General features: G+C 40.3%; 1 protein-coding gene across 3 annotated transcripts in view; it reads left to right on the top strand.

The window, feature by feature from the left end:
* The window catches only part of CFAP47 (cilia and flagella associated protein 47), a 313,997-nt gene that overhangs the window by 228,956 nt on the left and 62,199 nt on the right, over positions 1–22,842 (top strand). For all 3 annotated transcript variants that reach the window (XM_069971016.1, XM_069971013.1, XM_069971015.1), the window contains exons 53-56: positions 3,620–3,795; positions 4,592–4,699; positions 5,237–5,348; positions 11,817–11,921. In XM_069971016.1, the coding sequence (XP_069827117.1) occupies positions 3,620–3,795; positions 4,592–4,699; positions 5,237–5,348; positions 11,817–11,921 (501 nt within the window). The remainder of the gene's footprint in view (positions 1–3,619; positions 3,796–4,591; positions 4,700–5,236; positions 5,349–11,816; positions 11,922–22,842) is intronic.

The raw sequence follows: 22,842 nt of genomic DNA, 5'->3' as shown, positions 1-22,842 counted from the left end.
TGAGGGTGGGTTCACACGGAGGAAGTCTTGCGGATAAATTCTGCAGAATTCTGTCGCCTGTACGCGCGCACGGCCGCGTGGCTTTCCGCCGGCTCTATAAACACCATTCTATGGGCCGGCTGATTCCGCATTCCGCCGAAAGAATTGACGTGTGATAGAATTGACTTCTGATATATATTTTCAGAACTAAAATATCAGTATTAACCCCTCCTAATAAAACTATGGAGGGGAATAATTATTTGCTAGAAACCGACTGTGGAAGTCACACATTTTTTGCACAAGTTTTTTAACTTAAATCTTTACATTTTGCTTGCCAAGTGAGCAGAACTTGGCCTCCTGCAACACCAGATTGCTTATAATACAGAGGTAGCATAGATTGTACCTGAAATCGATGCTAGCTTAGTGCTAGTGTAGATTTCAGAAACTCAGTGCACAGTCAGGGAAATGGAAGCCAGCAGGGGTAGTGCGGTGCTAAAAAATTATTCGAACTAAAAAATTATTATTAATCGCGGCTGAGCACAGTTATGATATGGCGGAGGGGGGACACTTTGTAATGTGTGTTATTCTGTGAATAATTTTTTAGCGCCGCACTACCCCTTTAAGGCTATGCTCACACAACCTGTTTTTTTAAGCAACTCTGTACCCACAATCTGTTCCCCTGCCCAAACCACTTGTACCTTCGGATAGCTGCTTTTAATCCAAGATCTGTCCTGGTTTCTGTTCGGCAGGTAATGCCGTTATTGTCCAAAAAAAAACCAACTTTTAAACTTGCAGCCCTGTGCAAAACTGTCTGTGCATTATGGTGCTTTTAGACGGAACGATTATCGTTCGAATTTGCACGATAACAATCGGATTCGAACGATAATCGTACGTGTAAACGGTGCAAATGATCAAGCGGCGAGCGAGAAATCGTTCATTTTGATCTTTTAACATGTTGTTAAATTGTAGTTCGTTGTTTGCAAAAAATTCGCAGATCGTTCAGTCTAAACAGCCGTTCACCGATTTAACCTATGTGTGAGATAGGCTGAAGCGATTGCAAAACGATTGCAAAATGATTTTTCCGTACGATGCATCGTTCTGTCTAAACGCTGATCGTTATAAAAAACACATTGTTCATTCAAAATCGTTAATCGTGCGATCGGGCGAATTATCGCAAAAAGCACGATTAGGCTGGCACAACCTCTCTGTCCCTCCTTTCTGCCCTCTTCATCATTAGGAATGCCCCTGGCAGGTATTCTCCTATTTATCAGCTGTGAAAACACGGCACATGGGCTGTATTGTTAAGGCACCTGTGCAGTGTTTACTGCAGAGGAATAGAAAAAAATCCTGCCAGTGGCATTCCTAATAATGAAGAGAGTGGGGAGGAGGGACGAAGGGGTGGTGCAAAGTTAGGGCACAGATACTCTAGGCCACGCCAGGGCTGCAAATTTAAAAGTTGTTTTTTAGGACATTAATTGCATCACCTGCCAAATGGACCCCAGGACAGATCTTGGATTAAAAGCAGCTATCTGAAGGTAAAAGTGTTTTGGGGGGGATAGATTGTGGGTACAGAGTCGCTTTAAGTAAAGAAGGGTGAGTTCACACCTACAGGATCTGCAGCAGATTTGATCGAAATAACTGAACATAGAATCAAATCTGCGCCCTTAAATCTGCTGCTGATCCTGTACATGTGAACGCACCCTAAGACTAGTGTGTCAATTCCACACTATGGGGGAGATTTACCAAACTGGTGTAAAGTAGAACTGTCTAAGTTGCCCCTAGCAACCAATCAGATTCCACCTTTCAATCCTCACAGATTATTTGAAAAATGAAAGGCGGAATCTGATTGGTTGCTAGCCCCAATTAAGGCAATTCTACACCAATTTGATAAATCTCCCCCTTTGTGTTCTGGACATAAGAACTGCTTTCCTCCACAGTCAACTATAAGTGAGGTTTAGATCATGCTGTGTAACTAATTTCTCGGTATTCTCAAACTGTAATTCTATATGGTCTCTATATTTTACGGAAAGAGTTTAGATGTTTAGGGGTTAGTACATAAATCTTTAAGTCACTTTTTTTTTTCTCTTTGCACTATTGATCTTCCACTAGCAGTTCTAGATATACAGATTGAGGTTCATTATTCAGACCTATAGGCATACTCCCCAGATAATGAAGCAGTGTCTGGCTGTACTTTGGTGTTTCCTGAACTAACATTTCCTATCGATAACAAAGTGCAATTAAATGTCTATTTTATTAAAGAGTCAAATGCATAAGAAATGAACCTGTAGTGATTTACCAAATATCTAATATAAAACAATACTTTCTTGAAAAGACAAATACTTTCAAGGTGCTACATCTCCAGTGCTAATATTCATTATTTAGTAGAGACCAATAAAACACTGGTTTAATTACATACCCAGAGAAAAGTTAAACGTCTTTCTTTTTTTTCCTCAGAATCCCGACCTCCGTTCTCTGTCTCGGGTCCTTACCCCTATTTTAAACACCCCACGTAATATTTTTTACCAGTCCTTTACACTTATAATAAATGCCCAAAAAACACACACTCCTGCTCAAAAGATACATGTATATGGAATACAGATAATCATTATTGGCCAAATCCCTGCTATTTTCATACTTTAGAGATACCAAAAGTTGTAAAATTCCACCCATATACATCTACAACAGGTCTTTGAAATTCAATTCTATAAATTTATATATAAGCTGGTTAATACATTAATAGCAAGATATAGTACAAAAGGAAGACGAACATTTACTTTCTTATGGTGTCATAAAGAAAGATTATCCTCCACTAGTTTCCCTAGTTATTTTTTCTTGTTCCAAAGCTGAAAAATGGCCGGGCCTCCAGGAGACACCAACTGCCTCCTTGGTAACCGGTCAGGCCTGTAGCTGGGGGCATGCCGAAGGTATCCCTAGCAGCCAGCCTGGTTTCTATGGCGCTGTGGCGCTATTCATTTGTTGTAGCTGCGGCTGGGGTTTGCGTTTGTCGACCAGTTGTATGTTGCCGCCTAAGGCTCCTGAGGCAAGTAGGCAAGGACAGCGGGATTGGATGCCAGCATCATGGCTCACCTGTCTGTGTCATCCTGTCCCTGATGCTTAACAGGTGTTTTTGGGTCCCTTTCTGAACAATCCCACAGCCACTTCTGAGACAGGCTCTTCACGGTAACAGTCCATCCAGCCAATCACTGCTGAGATCGTCACTGTCACTGCAGAGACCATCCCAGAAGTGGCAGTGGGATCGTCAGCCGGGGGACCCAAAAACATTGCAGGAAGACTTTGGGGGAGTGTGGTGAGGTAAGAATATATTTTTTAAATATTTTCTATATAACTGTAGCACTACTGTATATCAAGCATTTTTCATGCCGGAGTACCCCTAACATCATCAACACTGTAAAAACTAGGGGAAGCCTCATGTTTTCCTGCACATGTATAACTTATTCCAGTTTAGTGGTTTATTGTTAATAGAGGATAGGAAACTGATAAGTTACTGGATAGCAAATGGGGTTTTCTTATCTGAATGGACTGAACTTATGGTCTTTTTACCTTGTGACTATCAAGTGTTGCAGGATGTTGCATAAATGGTATATACTGGGGATATAATATTCACCTCATCTCTTTTCAGAACTCTGTCGGAATAAATATACCAATTACTAATCCATCAATGGATATCCTACATTTCCATGTGCTACTGAATGGTGATGGCGTCACTGGGGATGATGTTTTTATTTTGAATCCAAGAGAGACATTTTCTTATGTAGCAAAGTTTTCTCCAACTAAAACGGGGATTTCTAATGGGAGGTAAGTAAAATTTTATATGAAAGGCCAGACTGCATCTTTTTCCAACTTGCAGCCCTATAGGCTAACTACTGCTTCTAGAAATGGCTGCTGTTTGTTATAATGACAAAATCAATGGTATACTGTATCTTCTAAAGTATTCTGTGATTAGTTTACTATGTATATGCTAAGTCAAAGATCTATATAGCAAAAATATGGTGTCCTTACAACATGCAAAACCTAACTTCACCTGGAACGATTTATAAAATTGTCACTTGTTTTTATTTATAGTCGTTACATATGTGTTATGGTGCCCCCTGATGTTCTTTTGACCCCCCCCCCCTTCACTACGTTCACTTAAAGAGGACCTGTCACCCCCGGTGACGGGGTGACAGGCTCCTGACCCCCCGTTAGAGCCCCTATACTCACCTAATCCCGCCCGGTCCAGCTTCTGGAGGTGGTCGGGTCACGGAGATATCGTCGCCCGAAGCCGGGCGCGCGCTCCTCAGATGAGTCCAACACTCATGGAAAAAGACAGGAGAGTCCAGCGCTCCATCATTCTCTATGAGCGTTGGACTCCTCTCTCAGCGCGTGCGCCGGGCTGCAGCGGCTGAGATCTCCATGACCTGACCGGATCCAGAAGCGGGACCCGGCGGGGTTACGTGAGTATAGGGGGCTCTAACGGGGGGGTCGGGACTAGTGATGGTGGAACATTATTGAAATCAGCATTGATTTCTAGAAAAAGAGGGGGGCGGGGGGGGGCAGCGAATGTATTGTTATAATGTGTACTTATTTAAACTTCTAATTTTTATTTTTCTAGTGTGATTTTCCAGTGTAATGCATTTGAAGAATTCTGGTACAATTTAAATTTAATATCAGAGAAGCCAGATTCTGTTAAGATTCCTGAAGTATTCTGTGAACTTGGGAAGTAAGTGAAATGTTTTGTACCACTATATGATAGAACCCCCCCCCCCCCCCCCCCATTTTATGGGTAATATCCTGCATTGGCTCACATGTGTTTGTTTTTATAGAATAAACCAATCTGATAGGAGAGGGTTTATCAAGTCTTACTTATATCTCTACCCCCATGTCCATCTCTGGACTTTTTGAGAGGTGCACGCCTCTTAGTAAATCCGGTGAATCTGAGGTTTCTGTGTGGAATAATTTCTGGAATGATTTGGTAGATCAGTTGCAGAAGGAGGCCGCTCCTTGGCGTGCCCACTTTCTACCCATCAGACGAGCAGGGTGTACTTTAAACACAATTTGAATAATTTATTGTAAATGTATAAGAAAAAATTTAAAGAAGAAAGGTTCAAAGATGCTGATTTTCTTTGGTTGAAACTGGTCTTACTGATAACTGATGATAATTTTATTTTATGCTCTTTGCCTTAAAATTTGACTGTAGGATTTCCATAAATGACTTTGTTAAACCTTGTATAAACTTGCAATTTTTACTTCCCTACAGGTGGACTCGTCTTTCTGTCCCTCTTATGAACCCTACACAGGAAATGTTTGAGTTGCAGATTGTTAACAGTAATCCTGAACATTTCTTAGTGGAGCTGGACAACAGTAAGCCAGTAAGTAACAATTTGGCCTACAGTGATTGTTTTCACTTCTATAAAAGCTTTTATTCAATCTGCTCCCCTTGTTTCACTGCCCATCAATATGACCGCATATACACTTTGAAAAAGAAATTATGAATACTGAACATGTCAGCAAACATATCACTGGATAATAGGTACTGTAATTGCACACACAGATTTTTGTAGGAAAAATGCCACAGCAGATTCTAACACAGCTTTTTAGCCAAAGCAAGAAGTAGATTCTCTTGAATCTACTTCAGACTTTGGCTCAAAGGCTGCTAACAAGCCCTCTTGCCCTCGAGCATCACTGTAAAGGTTTCCTATTTCATGACTCTTTTTGTTGTTGCATTATTATGGACATTTCTCATTGTCTTATGGAGAGTTTTTCTTTTCTGCTGTATGCCTTACTGGGTCACTTATTGTATGTGGGAGGAGAGGTGTTGTTTTCGCCTCCTCTCTTTTGTGGATTACAAAATAAAGAATTTTAAAAAAAGACTGCTAACAAAATGCAGTGGAAATTTTCCTAAAAACTCTATGGCTATGTTCACACAATATTTTTTTCTTCTCAGTTTTTGAAAAGAAAAAATTACGTTTTCAGTTTAAAAATGACATTTGTCATTTCGCTGTTTGGCCACCTGTCAGTGCAATGACGGCTGTCGGTACATTATTCTAGTTTGGTTTTACTATTTGGCCTTTGGGTGTGTTTTTAAATAAAAATTCCATTGAATTTAATAGTAAAAAGGGTCAAGGATGGTGGAAAAGAAACCTGTGTGAACAACAAAAAAATAACGCCCTCTGTTTGCAAAAGATGTCAGAAAATAACTGTCACGATCATTATTTTGACGTTTGTGTAGACAACATCCTTCATTTTATATACCGTGCACATTAGACATCTGTCATTCCATTGACTTCAATGTATTGCATTGAAGTCAATTACATCGCAATAACGGTCTTTTTAAAAAGAAAAGGCAGTCGCCTTTTTTTTTTTTTTTTTTTTTACGTTGTGTGAACATGGCCCATATATGAACCCCCACCTTAAATGCAGTGGACACCTTTAAATGTATTATTTTTATTTTTGCGTTTTACTTATGGTTCCTTATGGTCCCTTTACACTGAGCAATTATCGTTCAAATTTTTGCGATAACGATAGCATTTGAGTGATAAACGTCTCATGTAAACACTGCGTACGATCAAGCGACGAGCGATAAATTGTTCATCGTGATCTTTTAACATGTTCTAAAATCGTCGTTGGTCGTTTGCAGAAAATTGGCAGATCGCTTAGTGTAAACAGTCTTTCAAGGATTCACCCTATGTGTGAGATAGGCTTAAGCTATCTTAAAACGATTGTAATAACGAGTTTTTTTTAAATATCACATCATACTTCGAAATCATTAATCGTTCGTGCAAATTATCACTCTGTAAAGGGACCATTACTTTTATCCTGAGCACAGATTTTGTGTACTTTGTAGTTTAATCTGTATGCCAATAAGGTAGTTTGGGGCACTGGGAATGGTGCCAGATGAATATTTACTAGAAGGGGGTAGGCCGCTTGAGGGGGGGGGGGATCAGTAGCCCCACCCCCACTGCACCAAACCACCTAATTAGCATATACATTCACCTATAGAGTACACAGAAATGATGCTGAGTATGAAGTTAAGAAACTTCCCTTCATCCTAAGTGCCCTGTGCACTATATAGATATTTCAGCAGGTGAGATGGATCTAACCTGCTAATAGTTTCCCTTTAATATGACTATAGGCTGCTGTCCATAAAGATATAGCCAGCACCAACTTCATAGTTGTTGCACTACATTTATCACAAAACAAATTAAGCTATCATTGTAACATACAAGGTGTGTAGTTTGCTTGTTGTATTGTGGAAAGAAGTGGCGTTGGAGTAAACTAGAGATGCTTTATGTATCTCTAACTTAGTGTTAATAGCCCTTTACACCTTGGTATTACTGGGCTGCTGCTTCTTGGTTTTGTACCTCACTGGTTATCAAAAAGCAGCGGAATACAAAGAATTTTCTTTTTTAAATAAATAAATTAATTAACAATTAAAAAAGAAAAGAGCATTGTGTCCGCTTTTTCATAACCAGCCAGGTATGAAACCAAGCAGCAGCAGCCTAGTACTACCAGGGTGGGAAGGGCTATTTAGTTTAGCCCGCCATCACAGAGGCTTTGTGCCTCATTTTTCAGGCTTGGGACCTGATTGTATGAATAGTTGTAGATACAGATACTGACAAACAACCAAGAATCTGAAGTTCTAACGTCATTTAGACTAAATTCAAATGATATGACATGCCAACCATATGTATAGTGGTGTTTTGTGGTAACTAGAGATGAGTGCAACTCGAGCAGGGTCGAGTCTGATCAAGTCTGATCAATCAGCATTTAAATACTAGTGGCTGAAGAAGTTAGCTACAGCCCGAGGGAGTCTGGAAAAACATAGCTACAGCCTATGACTAAAATGAAGTCTATACCTTTCTTTATTTTAGTTTTATTTCATAATCCCAATGCATTCATTTAGATGCAGAACATAAATGCATGTTCTGAATAAACCAAAGTTTTCCCATTTCCAGTATATGGCATCTTTGCTTAATTGTACAAAAGAAATGTGGGTACAACTGCACATTAAATCTGATTTGTCATTGTCTGGTTCCAGAATCCACTAAACCATAGCCAACAGACACATTTTTGTTAGCATTGTATTTCTTAGTGGCCATGTTTAATTTTGCTTCACGTAAAGGAGATTCATCATATTATCTTTTTGTATAGTTCTCTGAACATTGCCTTGGGTTCACTTTTTGTTTCAGAAATCATTAACATAGAAATGAATTTGAATAAATTATCATGACTTTTAACTTGTGCACATTGCAAGTGAACTGGCCAGAGAGTTAAAAATATCCCCAGTGTCTGGTTCATTAACAGTGGTTTAAATGTCATTGGCTGTTGAATTGCTATACAATGGAGAGACCCTTTGAAAAATCCATTCCATTAATTTTATTTTTTCATGACTTAGTTGTGGTTTAAAACTGGGAATTATATTTCCAGAACAATTAGCTCAGCTGGTCTTTACTTTGCTTTAGAAAACTATAAATGATTCTTTTTTTTTTTTAACACAGACTGTAAGTTATTCTGGGAATAAGCAAAAAATCTAATTCTAATTTGTAACTAAAAAAAGACTTGGTGTAAAGATAAGGCAAACAAATCTATGGTGTTATTTAAAGTGTTTTTCCCAGAATCAAACATTGATGACCTATTATAAGAAAATCAGTGGGTGACTCCCCTAGGGTCTCCAAAAGTCTAAAAAGTTAATTGGCTGTAGCGCAGCAAATAATGTATGTGGCTCATCTATATGGGAGAATTTGTCTAGTATTTTAGCTTAGTATTTAAGGGGTTATCCAGGCTTTAAATAACATGGCCTATTTCTTCCAGAGAAAATGCACTTTTTTTGTCTCCAGTTTGGGTGTGGTTTTGCTGTCAAGTTCCATTAAAGTAAATGGAGCTGAATTGCAACACCTCACCCAACCTGAGGACAGCTGTGGTGCTGTTTTTGCTAGGCTAGGTTTACACTGCGTTTTTGCAATCTGTTCAACGTATACATTTTATGGAAGAAACTGATGCAAAAAAGGGATACAATTGACTTCCATTATTAAAAAACGGATTAAACCGAACCCTCTCTTTTTAACGTACAGAAAAGTAGTGTTGACAATACTTTTCTGTACGTAAAAAAACGCATCGGTTTTGAATCTTTATTTTTTTTATAATGGAGGTAAATGGAAAACGGATCTAAACGTATGACACACAATTCCATGCGTTTTTGCATCAGTTTTTTCCATAAAACATATATGTTAAACAGATTGCAAAAACGCAGTGTGAACCCAGCCTAGCTGTTCTTTTTTCTAATCCTAGATAACCTTTTTAGGACCCATGTACTATAAATGGGTCAACTGCTGGTCTAATTAATTGATACTCATTTAAAGTGCCTTTTACATGGCTCATATGAAGGATTGGTTGTTCATTTTTGTGACTCTTTACCTCCATGATTTGTTAGCCACACACCCCCTATTACACAGGTGTGGTCAACAAATAAGGATTCTTTAACACCTAGACGACCCTGGGCGTACAGGTACGTCCAGGGCCGCCTACGTGTGTTCAGAGCGGGGCCGCGCGGTCCCAGGTGCCGCAGCAGCCAGAAGCAATCGAGTGCTGTAACTATACAGCATAGATCTCAATGAGAGATCAGTGTGCTTATACTAGAAGTCCCCCAGTGTTGTTGTTAATAAAAAAAAATAAAACCCTTCCCTAATAAAAGTTTGAATTACCCCCCTTTTCCCATGGTATAATTATAAATAAACATGTTTTGCATCACCGCGTGCAAAATCGCATGTACTATTAATTGATCACATTCCTGATCTCGCACGGTAAACAGCGTAAATCCCAATGTTCAAAATTGAGCATTTTTGGTTGCATCAATCCAGAAAAATTGTAATAAAAAGCGATCAAAAAGTCACATATGGGCAATCAAGGTATCGGTAGAAAGTAAAAATCATGGCAAAAAAAAGCCTGGGAATGGAGCGATTTTAAGGAACATATTTTTGTTAACAATGGTTTGAATTTTTTACAAGCCATCACATAATATAAAAGTTATACGTGTTGCATATCATTGTAATCGTAACAACTTAAAGAACATATATAACAAGTCAGTTTTACCCCAGGGCGAACGGCGTAAAAAAAATACCATCCAAATAAAAGAAATGCTTTTTTTTTCAATTTCACCACACATTGAATTTTTTTCTAGTTTCGCAGTGTACTTTATGAAAAAATTCAGCCTGTCATTGCAAAGTACAATTAGGTGCGCAAAAAAGGGCTCATGTGGGTTTCTAGGTGAAAAAATGCAAGTTCTACGGCCTTATAAGCACAAGGAGGAAAAAAACGCAAAAATTTTAATTGGCCCGGTCCTCTAAGGGTTAAAGAGGTATTCTCATCTAGTAAATTTTTAGTATTTGATAAACAGTCCAGAAGTAAGCGTTTTTGCAAATGCTTTTCATTAGCAAAATTGCTTAGTTTTGTATTTTGCCTCCATGTTCTAACCTGATTGTGTACAGCTTCTTTCCTTTGTCACCAACCATTTTTCTCCCTTTTATGAGGTGGAGGTGTTTGTAATCTCAGAGGGAGAAACAGAGATGCAGACCCGATTCAGAATAGGCCAGATGAGAATACCCCTTAATGGTGCGTTCACACCTACAGGATCTGCAGCTGATTTTCTGCAGCAGATTTGATTTAAATAACTAACACAGCATCAAATCTGCTGCAGATCTGCTGCAGATCATGTAGGTGTGAACGCACCCTAAACCTGCTAAAACAATGTGAGCTGCAAACATATAAGGTTGCTGGCTGATAACTGGGGTTTTTACAGTCTGCAAAATCAGCCTATTAGGCTGATTGTTGCCCTGTGTAATACTGCTGTAAGTGTTGGACTCCCATCAACATTATGGGATTACCCTAAAGATTAAAATTTGAACCCTATATGGTATAGTATCTCATCTCAATGATCGCAAACTACAAATTTCATGTCTGTCATTTAGACCCAATGTTGTGAGGGCTCCAGTCTGGATAATCCAGGAGACTTACTTTTTTTAAAGCAATTTTTGATGATCGCCTCCCATCACTGACCATCTTCAAGCCTGAAAATTTAAAGTAAATGTATCAGCAGGTACATGGCTTTAAGATTTTTACTTCAATAGACTGGCTCAGGGATGCCGGTTCCACTGTCCTATTTTTGAACCAAGGCCTGAATTCCCATGCACGGCACCAGTCTATTCCTGGTCACCAGCCCAGCCTGAAGCACTGGAGGTGGGCCATTAAGGTCATTAAGAGTCCCATCCACCTCACACTGACACCTATAAAAATTACACATCATGGCTCAATAGAGTGAGTCTTTATAAAGCTCCATTGATGAAAAAAATACAAAGGTTAAAGAGGACAGAATATGGCAAGTCAACTCTTTTCCTTTAATGTTTCAAAGTTAGTAAACATAGCAAAAAGTATATAAAGTGGGGATTACTGTAATTAATTGTACTGACCTGAAAAAAAAAGGGGTAACATATGAATTTTATAGGAAAAGGTACAGAATTGGGGATTCTGTTCCAATTTCATCCCCGAAATATATATATTTTTTTCTGTATCACAACGCATGTATATGGAAAAATAAAAAAGTTACAAACATGCCAAAATTGACTAAAGGAAAGGGATAAAAAAACATTTGACATAATGTTTATTCATTTTCTGTAATTTCATAATGGTCTTCCCTTCAGTGTAATATGTGGGCTATAATCTATGCTCTATGAAAGTAACTGTAGTAAATCATCTCTTCAATAGTGAATTCAAAACTAAATACCCCAATACTAATCAGCTAAAGTATCTCTTCTGCATGATTAAAATGTTCTCTTTTCCTACAGCTTTTAATGCCACCTAATTCAACCACTGAAGTTCCTGTTCAGTTCTGTCCATCATCACTTGGCAAAGGATGTCAAACAGCATCTATTACTTTTAAAAACCCACAGGTAGGTTCCTGAAGACAGACAATATTTATAGGATATCTTGCTCATATATACCTACCATTGTTGATATCCAGTAATAGTGGTGAGGTAAAAGCAAATTGTTATATGATAATATCATTAATACTCAACAGCCATAAGCAATCAGGTCGCCATAAATCACAATGTTCACTCTTTAATATATTATACTTAATACTAATAGTTTGTGGTGTTCCTCTTGTCAACTTGTTTTTCCTTATATGCAGGTGCTAATAATACTGTATTTTGTCATTTATGTTGCATTGTAACTGTTGTATGCATAAACATATCTTACTTTCTCAGTATTTAGTTCTCTCTGGCACAGTACTATAGAAGGACTACTCTTACCTAACCACACTCCCCTGGTGTCGTTCTGTGGTGTCTTCAGGGCCCCCACTGAATGCTCCCATCAATACTTTGAGAAGGATTGGTTTGAACAGTAAAAGCCTGCTCAGCTAATCACTAGGCGTGGCACAGTCCCAGCTCAGTCAGTGATTTTAGAGGGCTGGAGTACCCCTTTAAATGTACAATAACCAGTTTTGCTTCAGATTTTCACTTGGAAATGCACATAGATAATAGATTATACTACTGGCAAATTAAATGTGATTTTTTTTAACTCTCATCCCATATTCCTGACTGAATCTACCTAGAATTTAAAATTTGCAATTTTTTTCTAATTGATATTGATGGAAAAATAAGGTAAAATCCACACCAAAATCTTGACATCTTTATGTTGCTTTTTCTTGCAGATTTTCCTGTAGATTAGTTATAAAAATGTACGCTGTAAATCCTTCTAATGTAGAATAATAATAAAAATAAAGTATTATTATTATTAATAGTACTTCTTAATGCTGATGTCAGTTGATTCTCAGAGTTCCAGAGCTGTTTACATGCATAAAGCACATGAACATCCCAGCTGAACTGTCTTTACATTGTCATAGACAGGAACAAGGAAAATGATGGCATAAATTTCTTCTGGAATCAGAACTTGAGGGTTTTATAGGTCAAATGAATTCTCAGCCAGATGATAAAGCACCAAGCTACCATAATACTTTTAATGTATTAAAGTAAAAAGTGAGCTCAGAGAGCAATCTTGTTCTTTTCTTACTGCAGTACTTATTGAGTACATCTACAAAGTTTTACTGTATGTAAATAGAAGAGGATAATAAAAAGCCATATGCTAAGCAATTTTCTTAGTCGCTTCCAGTATAACCTAGTAGTGGGATCTTTGGTGGGCATGGTTTAGAATAATGTTCTGAAAAAATAGTTTGAAATTATATATTTTAGATCATTTAAAAGCAAAGGCACAGTGCTTTGGGTTGGGGGGGGGGGGGGTAAATGCTTGATCTGATATGTTATGTAATGTACAAGGCTGGAATGAAAAGCAGCCCTGGCTTCCAGAAAGCAGAAGCCCTCACTGCTAGGAAGTACATACAGTTGCTTTGTACAGGCATATACCCCAGTTATTCATAACATAATTTGCCTGATGTTATGTAGGTCAACCTCATGCCACTAAAACAGCTCTGACCCTTTGAGGCATGAACTTTCAAGACCTCAAAGGGTCTGACCCCGGGAAGATTGCAACAGATCCATGAAGTCCTGTGAGTCGCTAAGTAGAGCCTTAAATGGGATATCAGGAGGGCAGGAAAGGTCATACCTTTTCTGCTCTTCGTCGCTTCACTGGCTTCATCTGCCCGTCCATGCTGATAACTTCCTCAAAAGGACGGTAGAATGTTGTGAGCTCTGTGGTTTTACCTGCACTCAATGTCCAAAAGCTGCCCGATGTTGCTGCAACATCAGCAACATTAGGCGGCTATTGATCAGTGTCCGCAACATGCTTCTGCACCCCTATCATCTGCGGAAGTATTAGTATGGACGAGCAGATGGAGGAAGTGGAGCACCAGAGAGCAGAAAAGGTAGTATATTTCCTGCTGTTCTGATATCCCCTTTAATAGAGTGAACTTGTTTTTCCATGGCATAGATGCTCAACTGGTTTGAGATCTGAGAAATTTTGAGAATAACTCCTACAGGGTATGTATCTTCTAGTTTTTTTGTTGTTTTTTTGACTGATTACAACCAGATACTGGATGTTTTTTTCCTTCTAATTGGCTTTTGATGGAGGGTGAGGCTAAGCTGTTAACATCATTGTTTTACCTATCACTGTAGGGCTGTACAGATCACTTTCCAGCAATCTTCTTATTATTATCATAGACCAAACAGAAAGTCTTAGCTTAGTTTTAAACAGAATAAAAGACAGCGCTCCATAGCATAATTCTGACAGGTAACAATGGTGAGTCAGTAATGGAGGTTCTCACCTAGTGGAGTTGTGCTAACTGCAAGGCACAACTCTTGAGTAAGCATGCAAACAGGACCGCTGCCACTCCCATATGATCCTCATAGGAACAAGCATACGACAATACACCTCTCCAAGTATGGGTCAGCTGGGCGCAGGTCCAATGGAAGTAAAGATATTTACCATAAGGTAAAAATAAATAACCACATTTATTATTATTCAGACACGCCGCGTTTCGAGACCGGTACGGTCTCTTTATCAAGTGTCATATACACTTGATGAAGAGACCAGACCGGTCTCGAAACACATTGTGTCTGAATAACAAGAAATGTGGTTATTTATTTTTACTTTATGGTAAATATCTTTACTTCCATTGGACCTGCGCCCAGCTGACCCATACTTGGAGAGGAGGTGTATTGTCCTTAAATTAGTTTTAGGCTTAGTGGTAAGAATGAAACTTCAAGATTATTTTAAACATAGATAATAAGATGGAAAACAACACCAACTAAAATATTTTTAACTTGATTTAAACAATGTGATATTTTATAATTACATATTCCCTATTTGTCATGTTCCTCAAATAATTCCTGAACAATTTTTGCTGTATGGTAGAGAAAATCACCACTGACATAATTTTTTTTATTAAAGTATTGTATTGATCCTTAAAAGTTATACAAATCCCGAATATACACTTATTACAGATAATGCTTGTAAAGTGCTTTTTTCCCTGCACTTACTACTGCATCAAGGCTTCACATTCTGGATAACATGGAGATGTCACGACCTGACTCCCAGAGCTGTGCGGGCTGCGACTGCTGGAGAGGATGATGGCAGAAGGATGCTCAGTGTCCCTCCAGTGCCCTGTGTCCCTCAGTGTCCCCCTGCCATCATCCTCTCCAGCAGCCACAGCCCACACTTCTCTGGGAGTCGGGTCGTGACATCACCATTTTATCCAAGAAGTGAAACCTTGATGCAGTAGTAAGTGCAGGGAAAAAGCACTTTATAAGCATTTCCTGTAATATCTGTATATTGGGGATTTGTATAACTTTTGAGGGGCAATACAATATTTTAATAAAAATTTTTGCTGGACTTCTCCTGTTCACAGATATATTGACGAGAACAAGCAGGAAGCCAGCTAGCTAAAAATATTCAGAGCAAGAAGGAAGAAGGAAGTAGTGGTAAGGCTTGCCAAAACGTGGCACAAACGTCAAACCACTCTTTGTCTCTTCATTACAGTATGGGAACCAAGGTTGTATAGAATCTACTGTACTAATTCACAAAAGGTAACATGCTCACAAGGAGCCTGCCACCTACAGCACACTGTCAGCACCTTGGGTAGGGCCCAGGTGCTGACAGATTCCCTTTAAGGGTTTAAAGAAGTACTCTATATAGAAAATAAAAAAGCTATTTTTACTTCACAGGACTCCTCCAGTGTCTTCCTGCAATGTGTCCGGGTCCCCACTGAACGATCCTGCTGCCATGTCTGAGCAGTGACAGCCAGATCATTTAGCAGGGCACCCGGAGACACTGAAGGAGGACAATGGGGGAGCACAGTTAGGTAAGAATAGTTTCTTTATTATTTTCTAAATAGCTGCAGCACTGTTTCAAAAGTTTTCTGTGAGATTACACGAGTGTTTCTATCAAGCAATCCCCTGTGACATCACAAGTTTGTTTCTAACAGCTTCACTGCTGTGACATCACAAGTGTATTTTGAACAGGTAAGCTGCTGACATCATACGTTTTTTTTACCATCTAAGCTTCTGTGACATCACAATTATGTTTTTTAAAAGGTGCACAACTGTGACTTCAAAATTCTGTCATTGGTACAGACTCAGCAGCTACAGAATACCCCTATTTTGTAGGGAAACTGGTTCAGGCAATCTGAGTACCACCAACAAAACATTTGGGTAGAGCCAGTATTTATGCCAAGAATGTGTGGATTAGGAAAAGTCCTGTAGCAGTACTAATGTTCATACAATCCATGTTAGACTGCTGTCACACTTTCTGTAGTGCTATCCGGAGTTGTGGACAGATTACGGACCCCATTTGAATTACCCTGTCCACGCGTTTGTACGTGTTTGATCTCTGCCCCCCCCAAAAAATTAAGATCCTAGTATGAACTTGCAATTGTGGCACGGATCACTATTCTTCTATGATAAGGTTAGCGCATTATGGACAACTACGGATGCAAGGTCCGTGGCTACGGACAGCACTACAGAACATGAGAATGTTCCTACCCAGACAGTACATGGCTTATAGTGCAGTGCTGCAAAGTTCCTCATATATGGCTATTTTCACACTAAGTTAAAAAAAAAAGTGAAAATGGCATCCGCTTTTTCTTTTTAAAATAATGTTTGCTATTGCAGCATTTTAATTGACTTCAATAAAATGCCTTGTAGTCTGTGGAGTAAAGGATGTCATTTTCAAACAGTGTTTTGAATGACGGACATCTTTTGAGGCAAATGTCAAATAAAGATCATAGCAATTATTTTCGGACAAATACCATTATATTTTAGTTGTGTACACACTGTTTTTCTTTTTTCACCGTCCTTTTACCGTAATTACTATTAAATTAAATGGACGTTTCAATTGAAGACACAACAAAAGGGTAATTGTGACGGGGTGATTATAAAAGAACACACGGGGATGGAGCAGCTTTTAAAAAGGAGGAAACTTTATTGAATCCAACTGTATGAAGCAGGTAATCCAATGCCAATAAGTCCACCAATACGGGTTTAGCAAGAGTCCACACAGTCTATCAGTCCTCAGATCCCAACAGAGTTCTTCCTCTTGATCCCACAGGGTGCTGTGCTTACACCAGATCCCCTTCTCTCCTCATAGATCTTCTCCCTTCATGGGACCCCAGGATATGGCCGCAGCTGCAGCTCTTGGCTCCTTCACAACATCACTGTTACTGCCCCCTGTGTTCTGGGTTCTTTGTCTTCTGGTCAGGATGTTGGGGGTGGGGGTCTGCATAACCTGCAGCCCCCTGCTCCACACCTAGTGTCCTCTATAAATTCCCCAGCATAAGGTGATTAGAGTCCATGCTGCCCTGCCCCCTTCCTTCACCTCCAGACTCCTTGTCTCTGGTTAGGAGTCCACAGCCAGGCACACTGTCACAGTAATTAATCCACCTAAACTAGAAAAAATGTACCAACAGTCGTCATTGTGCTGACAGGCAGCTAAACCGCAAACTAACGGACATCATTTTGACCTCAAAATGAGTATGTATGAGTTTGCTGCACCCTACCAATGAGTGTGACTAGACCAAACTTCGAGTGCACTACTGTCTCAGCGCCCTCGACCTCAAAATAACAGAGGTAATTTTATTAAATTATAACTGGAGAAGGAAAAACATTGTGGGAACATAGCCTATCTTTTTCACCTTTATATAAAGAGCACAGTTAGCAGAAGGGAGGTGCTATATACCCTTATGTTCCTCTTATGTCTTAGGGGGCTGCTTGAAAATGCTGTAGAACATTTGGCTAAAGTATATTGGTTACATGCGGACAGGTTTTTTCTTACGATGATAAATGGGTTTAAACTGCTCAATCTTCCGGATGATTATCCAAGGTTGTCTCAGTTATCCTTGCCTCCATAACCTTTTCATTATCTGGAGCTAACCTTTTCTGTCTGGGTCCCGCCATTGACTTTTACATCTTTGTGTGTTTTATCCATCATTCTTGTATAAAGTAAAGTCCACGACATTGAAACTGACCTACTCTGTCTCGCTTATTACATAAATGTTGAAGCACAACAAATGTTATGTGCGTGCTTAAGAGCCGATGGAGGAATAAGCCTTAACAATAAAACAAAAATGATTTTTCACTTTATTTCCTTTACTCTCTGTAGCTTCTGAAGCAACTTTTAACCTTAGAGGGAAATGGCATTGATTTTCCTCCCTTGATTTCACTGATTAAATGTATCTGAACTGACAGTTCTAGCAATTTAAGCCATCTCATAGTTGGGTAGCTGACTAATCTAAAATCAGCTAATGATAGTGCTTCTAGGGTAAGCCTTAACTGGCTCTGATTGTGCCTGTTTGCTGAATTGAGAGAAACTGCTCCGAGTTATTATCTGCTTCATTTGTTTCTGGTTTAAACTGCATGAAAAGTCCTTCACAATAAAGATCTAGAATTCTCTCACATTTTTTCACCCACATTTAATATTCCTAACTAAAATCTATTGTGACAGCACATATGAGACTATGGATGTTAAACATGCATTATATTATATGCAATATCGATATTTTCTCATGTTATTAACCTCTCACTGCTGACGGTTTACTTTATACCATTTACTGTATACCATGCAATACTTTTATGCGTAACAAAGGCATAGGGGGATTTACCAACATGGTGTAAAGTGAAACTGGCTCAGTTGCCCCTAGCAACCAATCAGATTCCACCTTTAATTTTCCAAAGAGTCTGTGAGGAATGAAAGGTGGAATCTGATTGGTTTCTAGGGGCAACTGAGTCATTTTCACTTTACAACATGTTTGATTAATCTCCCCCATAGTTTAAACTTCTTATCTGCCCTGGTGACTAAACCAATGTGAAAACAATATGTGTATATATAGTGTATATTCTGTATATATAGTGTAGTAATTAGTGTACAATTTTAGCATAGTTCTGATGCTATAGCATGTATTTAGCTACTACAATTTTAGAGGACGGCAACATTACATATTGTAGCACTAAGGACTGTATGTACAGCAGTAAAATTGATTATATATTAATACTAAACTTTACTTACATTGCTCTTGCCTGATTTTAAATGAGATATTAGATATTATTCATGGTATACATGAATGAATAATAAGAGTGAGGAATCCAGGAAAAATGAAAGAGAAGATAATGTACGGTCGGCATAGTTTATAACTAGAAGGGGATCGAATCTTACGGGAATACAGCAGAAAATTCTTTCTCAATGTCTTTGTTTTAGAAAATTTCCTTCCTTTGTCCTGATGTGATCTGATCCAATTTTTGCCACTATATTTAGGTCTTCCACAAGGAAGACAGCCCAAATATGAGGGTAGTTACACAATACATGTGATTACAAAGAGCACTTATAAACCAATCACCTGGTTGTTCTCTGTAAAGTGCCTTGAAAAGTAACGAATGTGGAAAAGATGAGGACAAGATAATGTAGTATTCATGTATTATTGATTTAGTATAACTGAATGTGCTGAAAAATTACCTAAAGGTACATTTTATTCATTACTAACAATGGTAGGACTGAAACACAGCTTAAAAGAAAAAAAAGTCTAGGAAGTGTACATGATAGATTGACGGGATGGGGGGTTGAATTCAAGAGTCCAACATGGAATAGCCCTTGAAAGCCATCAAAACCAAAGGTCAAGACTTGAGCCAGATACATCTGCCTGTGCATGGTCCGGTAATAGCTGGTCCGGTAATAGCTAATGTATAATGAGAGGTGTAGGTTGCTTGGCAACAAAGTAACAACGTTATGTGATGAGCTAAATAAAGTGGAAATGAGTTTTCTGTTAGCTACTGTAGATATGGCATTGTTTTTTTGCATGAGAAGAGACTAAATGAAAGTAATCTGGTATGCTGAGTGTATGCCGTGACCTCGGTAAAGGAGACCGCATATTCATGATAGGACACCAGAGAGATGGCGATAGATAAAACATGATATTTTCATTTTATTACATACAGTATATTAGAAATAACTATTTCCTATGTATAAAGTTTGTCTATTTTAAAGTTCCATTATGATGTTATAGAGCAGGGGTACTCAACAACTTTTAGTGAAGGTCCACTTACCGGGGTCTATTGTCAGGTGAAGGTCCGAGCTGAACATCAGTAGGAAACGTGTTTTGTTACTTTGTCACAAACGTTCAACTATTTATATACAGAATTGCTGCTTATTAGCGGGAAAACTGGCATTTTTTTCTCTCTCACCAGGCCTTTGATATTAGGTACAAAGGGGGTGACTGCCCTGGTAGTATATAGCCCCCCTGTGTGCTCTCCCCCAGTAGTGTATAGCCCCCCTGTTGCTCCCCCAGTAGTGTATAGCCCCCCCTGTGCGCTCTCCCTCAGTAGTATATAGCCCCCTGTTGCTCCCCCAGTAGTATATAGCCCCCCTGTGCGCTCTCCCCCTGTAGTATATAGCCCCCTGTGAGCTCCCCCCAGTAGTATATAGCCTCCCCGTGCGCTCTCCCCCCGTAGAATATAGCCCCCTGTGAGCTCCCCCCAGTAGTATATAGCCCCCCTGTGCGCTCTCCCCCTGTAGTATATAAGCCCCCTGTGCGCTGTCCCCCAGTAGTATATAGCCCCCTGTGAGCTCCCCCCAGTAGTATATAGCCTCCCCGTGCGCTCTCCCCCCGTAGAATATAGCCCCCTGTGAGCTCCCCCCAGTAGTATATAGCCCCCCTGTGCGCTCTCCCCCTGTAGTATATAAGCCCCCTGTGCGCTGTCCCCCAGTAGTATATAGCCCCCTGTGAGCTCCCCCCAGTAGTATATAGCCCCCCTGTGCTCTCCCCCTGTAGTATATAGCCCCCTGTGAGCTCCCCCCAGCAGTATATAGCCCCCCTGAGCTCCCCCCAAGTAGTATATAGCCCCCCTGTGAGCTCCCCCCTGTAGTATATAGCCCCCTGTGAGCTCCCCCTGTAGTATATAGCCCCCCCGTGCGCTGTCCCCCTGTAGTATATAGCCCCCTGTGAGCTCCCCCACAGTAGTATATAGCGCCCCTGTGCTCTCCCCCAGTAGTATATAGCCCCCTGTGAGGTCCCCCCCAGTAGTATATAGCCCCCCTTGTGCTTTCCCCCTGTAGTATATAGCCCCTGTGAGGTCCCCCCTGTAGTATATAACCCCCTGTGCGCTCCCCCCAGTAGTATATAGCCCCCTCAGTAATATATAGCCCCCTGTGAGGTCCCCCCTGTAGTATATAGCCCCCTGTGCGCTCCCCCCAGTAGTATATAGCCCCCTCAGTAGTATATAGCCCCCTGTGAGGTCCCCCCTGTAGTATATAGTCCACCTGTGCGCTCTCCCCTTGTAGATGCCCCCCAGACAGAAAAAAAAAATAACAAAAACAACTCACCTAGCACCTCGTTCCCCACTGCGGCTGTCTTCGTCTCTTCCGTCGGTCCGGCCCCCGGCTGATACGCGCTCTCTGGGGATGTCCCGGGGATTCCCCAGCAGAGCGCGCATCAGTGACCTCAGCGTTCGCCGCCGGCCTGCACTTCCGGGAAGGACAGGCCGGCAGCGTACACTGAGGTCTGTGGTGCGCGCACTGCTGGGGAATCCCCGGGACATCCCCTGAGAGCGCGTATCAGCCGGGGGCCGGACCGACACTGCCCCCAGCCCCACAGGCGTACTGACATCTAAGGACAGTACGCCTATGGGGCGGGAGGCAGTGCGGTGGGGAGCGGGACGGACCGGATCCGGGGCGGTTAGGAGGTCTGACCAGGGGTCCGGACAGCTGGCCTCAGCGGTCCGGGTTCGGACCGCGGTCCGCCAGTTGAGGACCCCTGTTATAGAGTGTAAAATGTGTGGTAATAAATGAAAAAGGCAGGCACCACAAATGTTACTATGAGGGCTAGTTCACCTGCTCAAAACAAACTATATATTAGACAATTCAAAGCAAAACAGGCATGCAAGGGCTGCACATTAAGTATAAATAGCAAAATCTATTTATAGCACACCACATAAAAATATTTAAAAGCGAGTAATAAAATCTTCACCGGTCCTTGTAAGGTCCAGTGATCCACACTCACATCTACGATACAGGTAAAAGTACATGGTAACAGTATAAATGCCTAAAAATTTTTTAAAAGGAAGTCCCACAAAAATGAAAAATGGCAGGTGGTTTGGGAGAAAATAATAAACAAGTAAACTCGCCCCTCCTTGTGCCTCCCATCGTTGATGGCCAACAGCTGTCGTCATTTGCTGGAAACCAGATATGTCACATAACCGGCTCTTCCAGCTGTAATGTTTCAGGTCAGTTGAGCAGTCACTGAGCAGTCGGGTATGTGACGTTGCAGCTAGGGGAGCTGCAGAACATTGGTGGCTTTCAATGGGACCTACAGGGCACACGGATAGGTAAGTTTACATCGTTTATTTCCAGCACCCCTCACCTGCCTGCATTTTTTCAGTTTCGTGGGACTTCTCCTTTAAGTACTAAAGATAAAACGGTGTAAAAATACAAAAATAGGATAATATGAAAAGCTAATTGCAAAAAATAGCCATGTGCAAATGGTATGCAAGTATAGCTACTGCCCTTTAACAGGAGTGGGGACCAGCATCCCATATAGATGGTACCAGTGAACAAATGTATATGACAAGATGTAGCGGTGCATCGTGTAAGTAAACATTTATTGTTGTGGTTTGTATAGTAACACTTTTACGATATAGGCCTCGCTGTCGTATAAATGAAGTTTGAAAAAAAATGTATTAGCAAATCTGAAAACATCATAGGTTTAGAGGATTATTTTCCATGCAGCTGCTTCTAAATCTACAATTACAAAGACAGTACCATTAGGGAGTTGTGGACACAGTAAACATGATGCAATCAACAAGCGAAGCAGGAGTACCCTTAAGCAGCTGGCACATCTACAAAGATTGTTAACACACGTGCTGATCTGATGCACCTGAT

The sequence above is a fragment of the Dendropsophus ebraccatus genome, chromosome 5 (genome assembly GCF_027789765.1).
Source record: "Dendropsophus ebraccatus isolate aDenEbr1 chromosome 5, aDenEbr1.pat, whole genome shotgun sequence".
Lineage (NCBI taxonomy): Eukaryota > Metazoa > Chordata > Amphibia > Anura > Hylidae > Dendropsophus > Dendropsophus ebraccatus.
The sequence above is the reverse complement of the archived record's forward strand: the minus strand, read 5'-3'. Positions and strand labels throughout refer to the sequence as shown.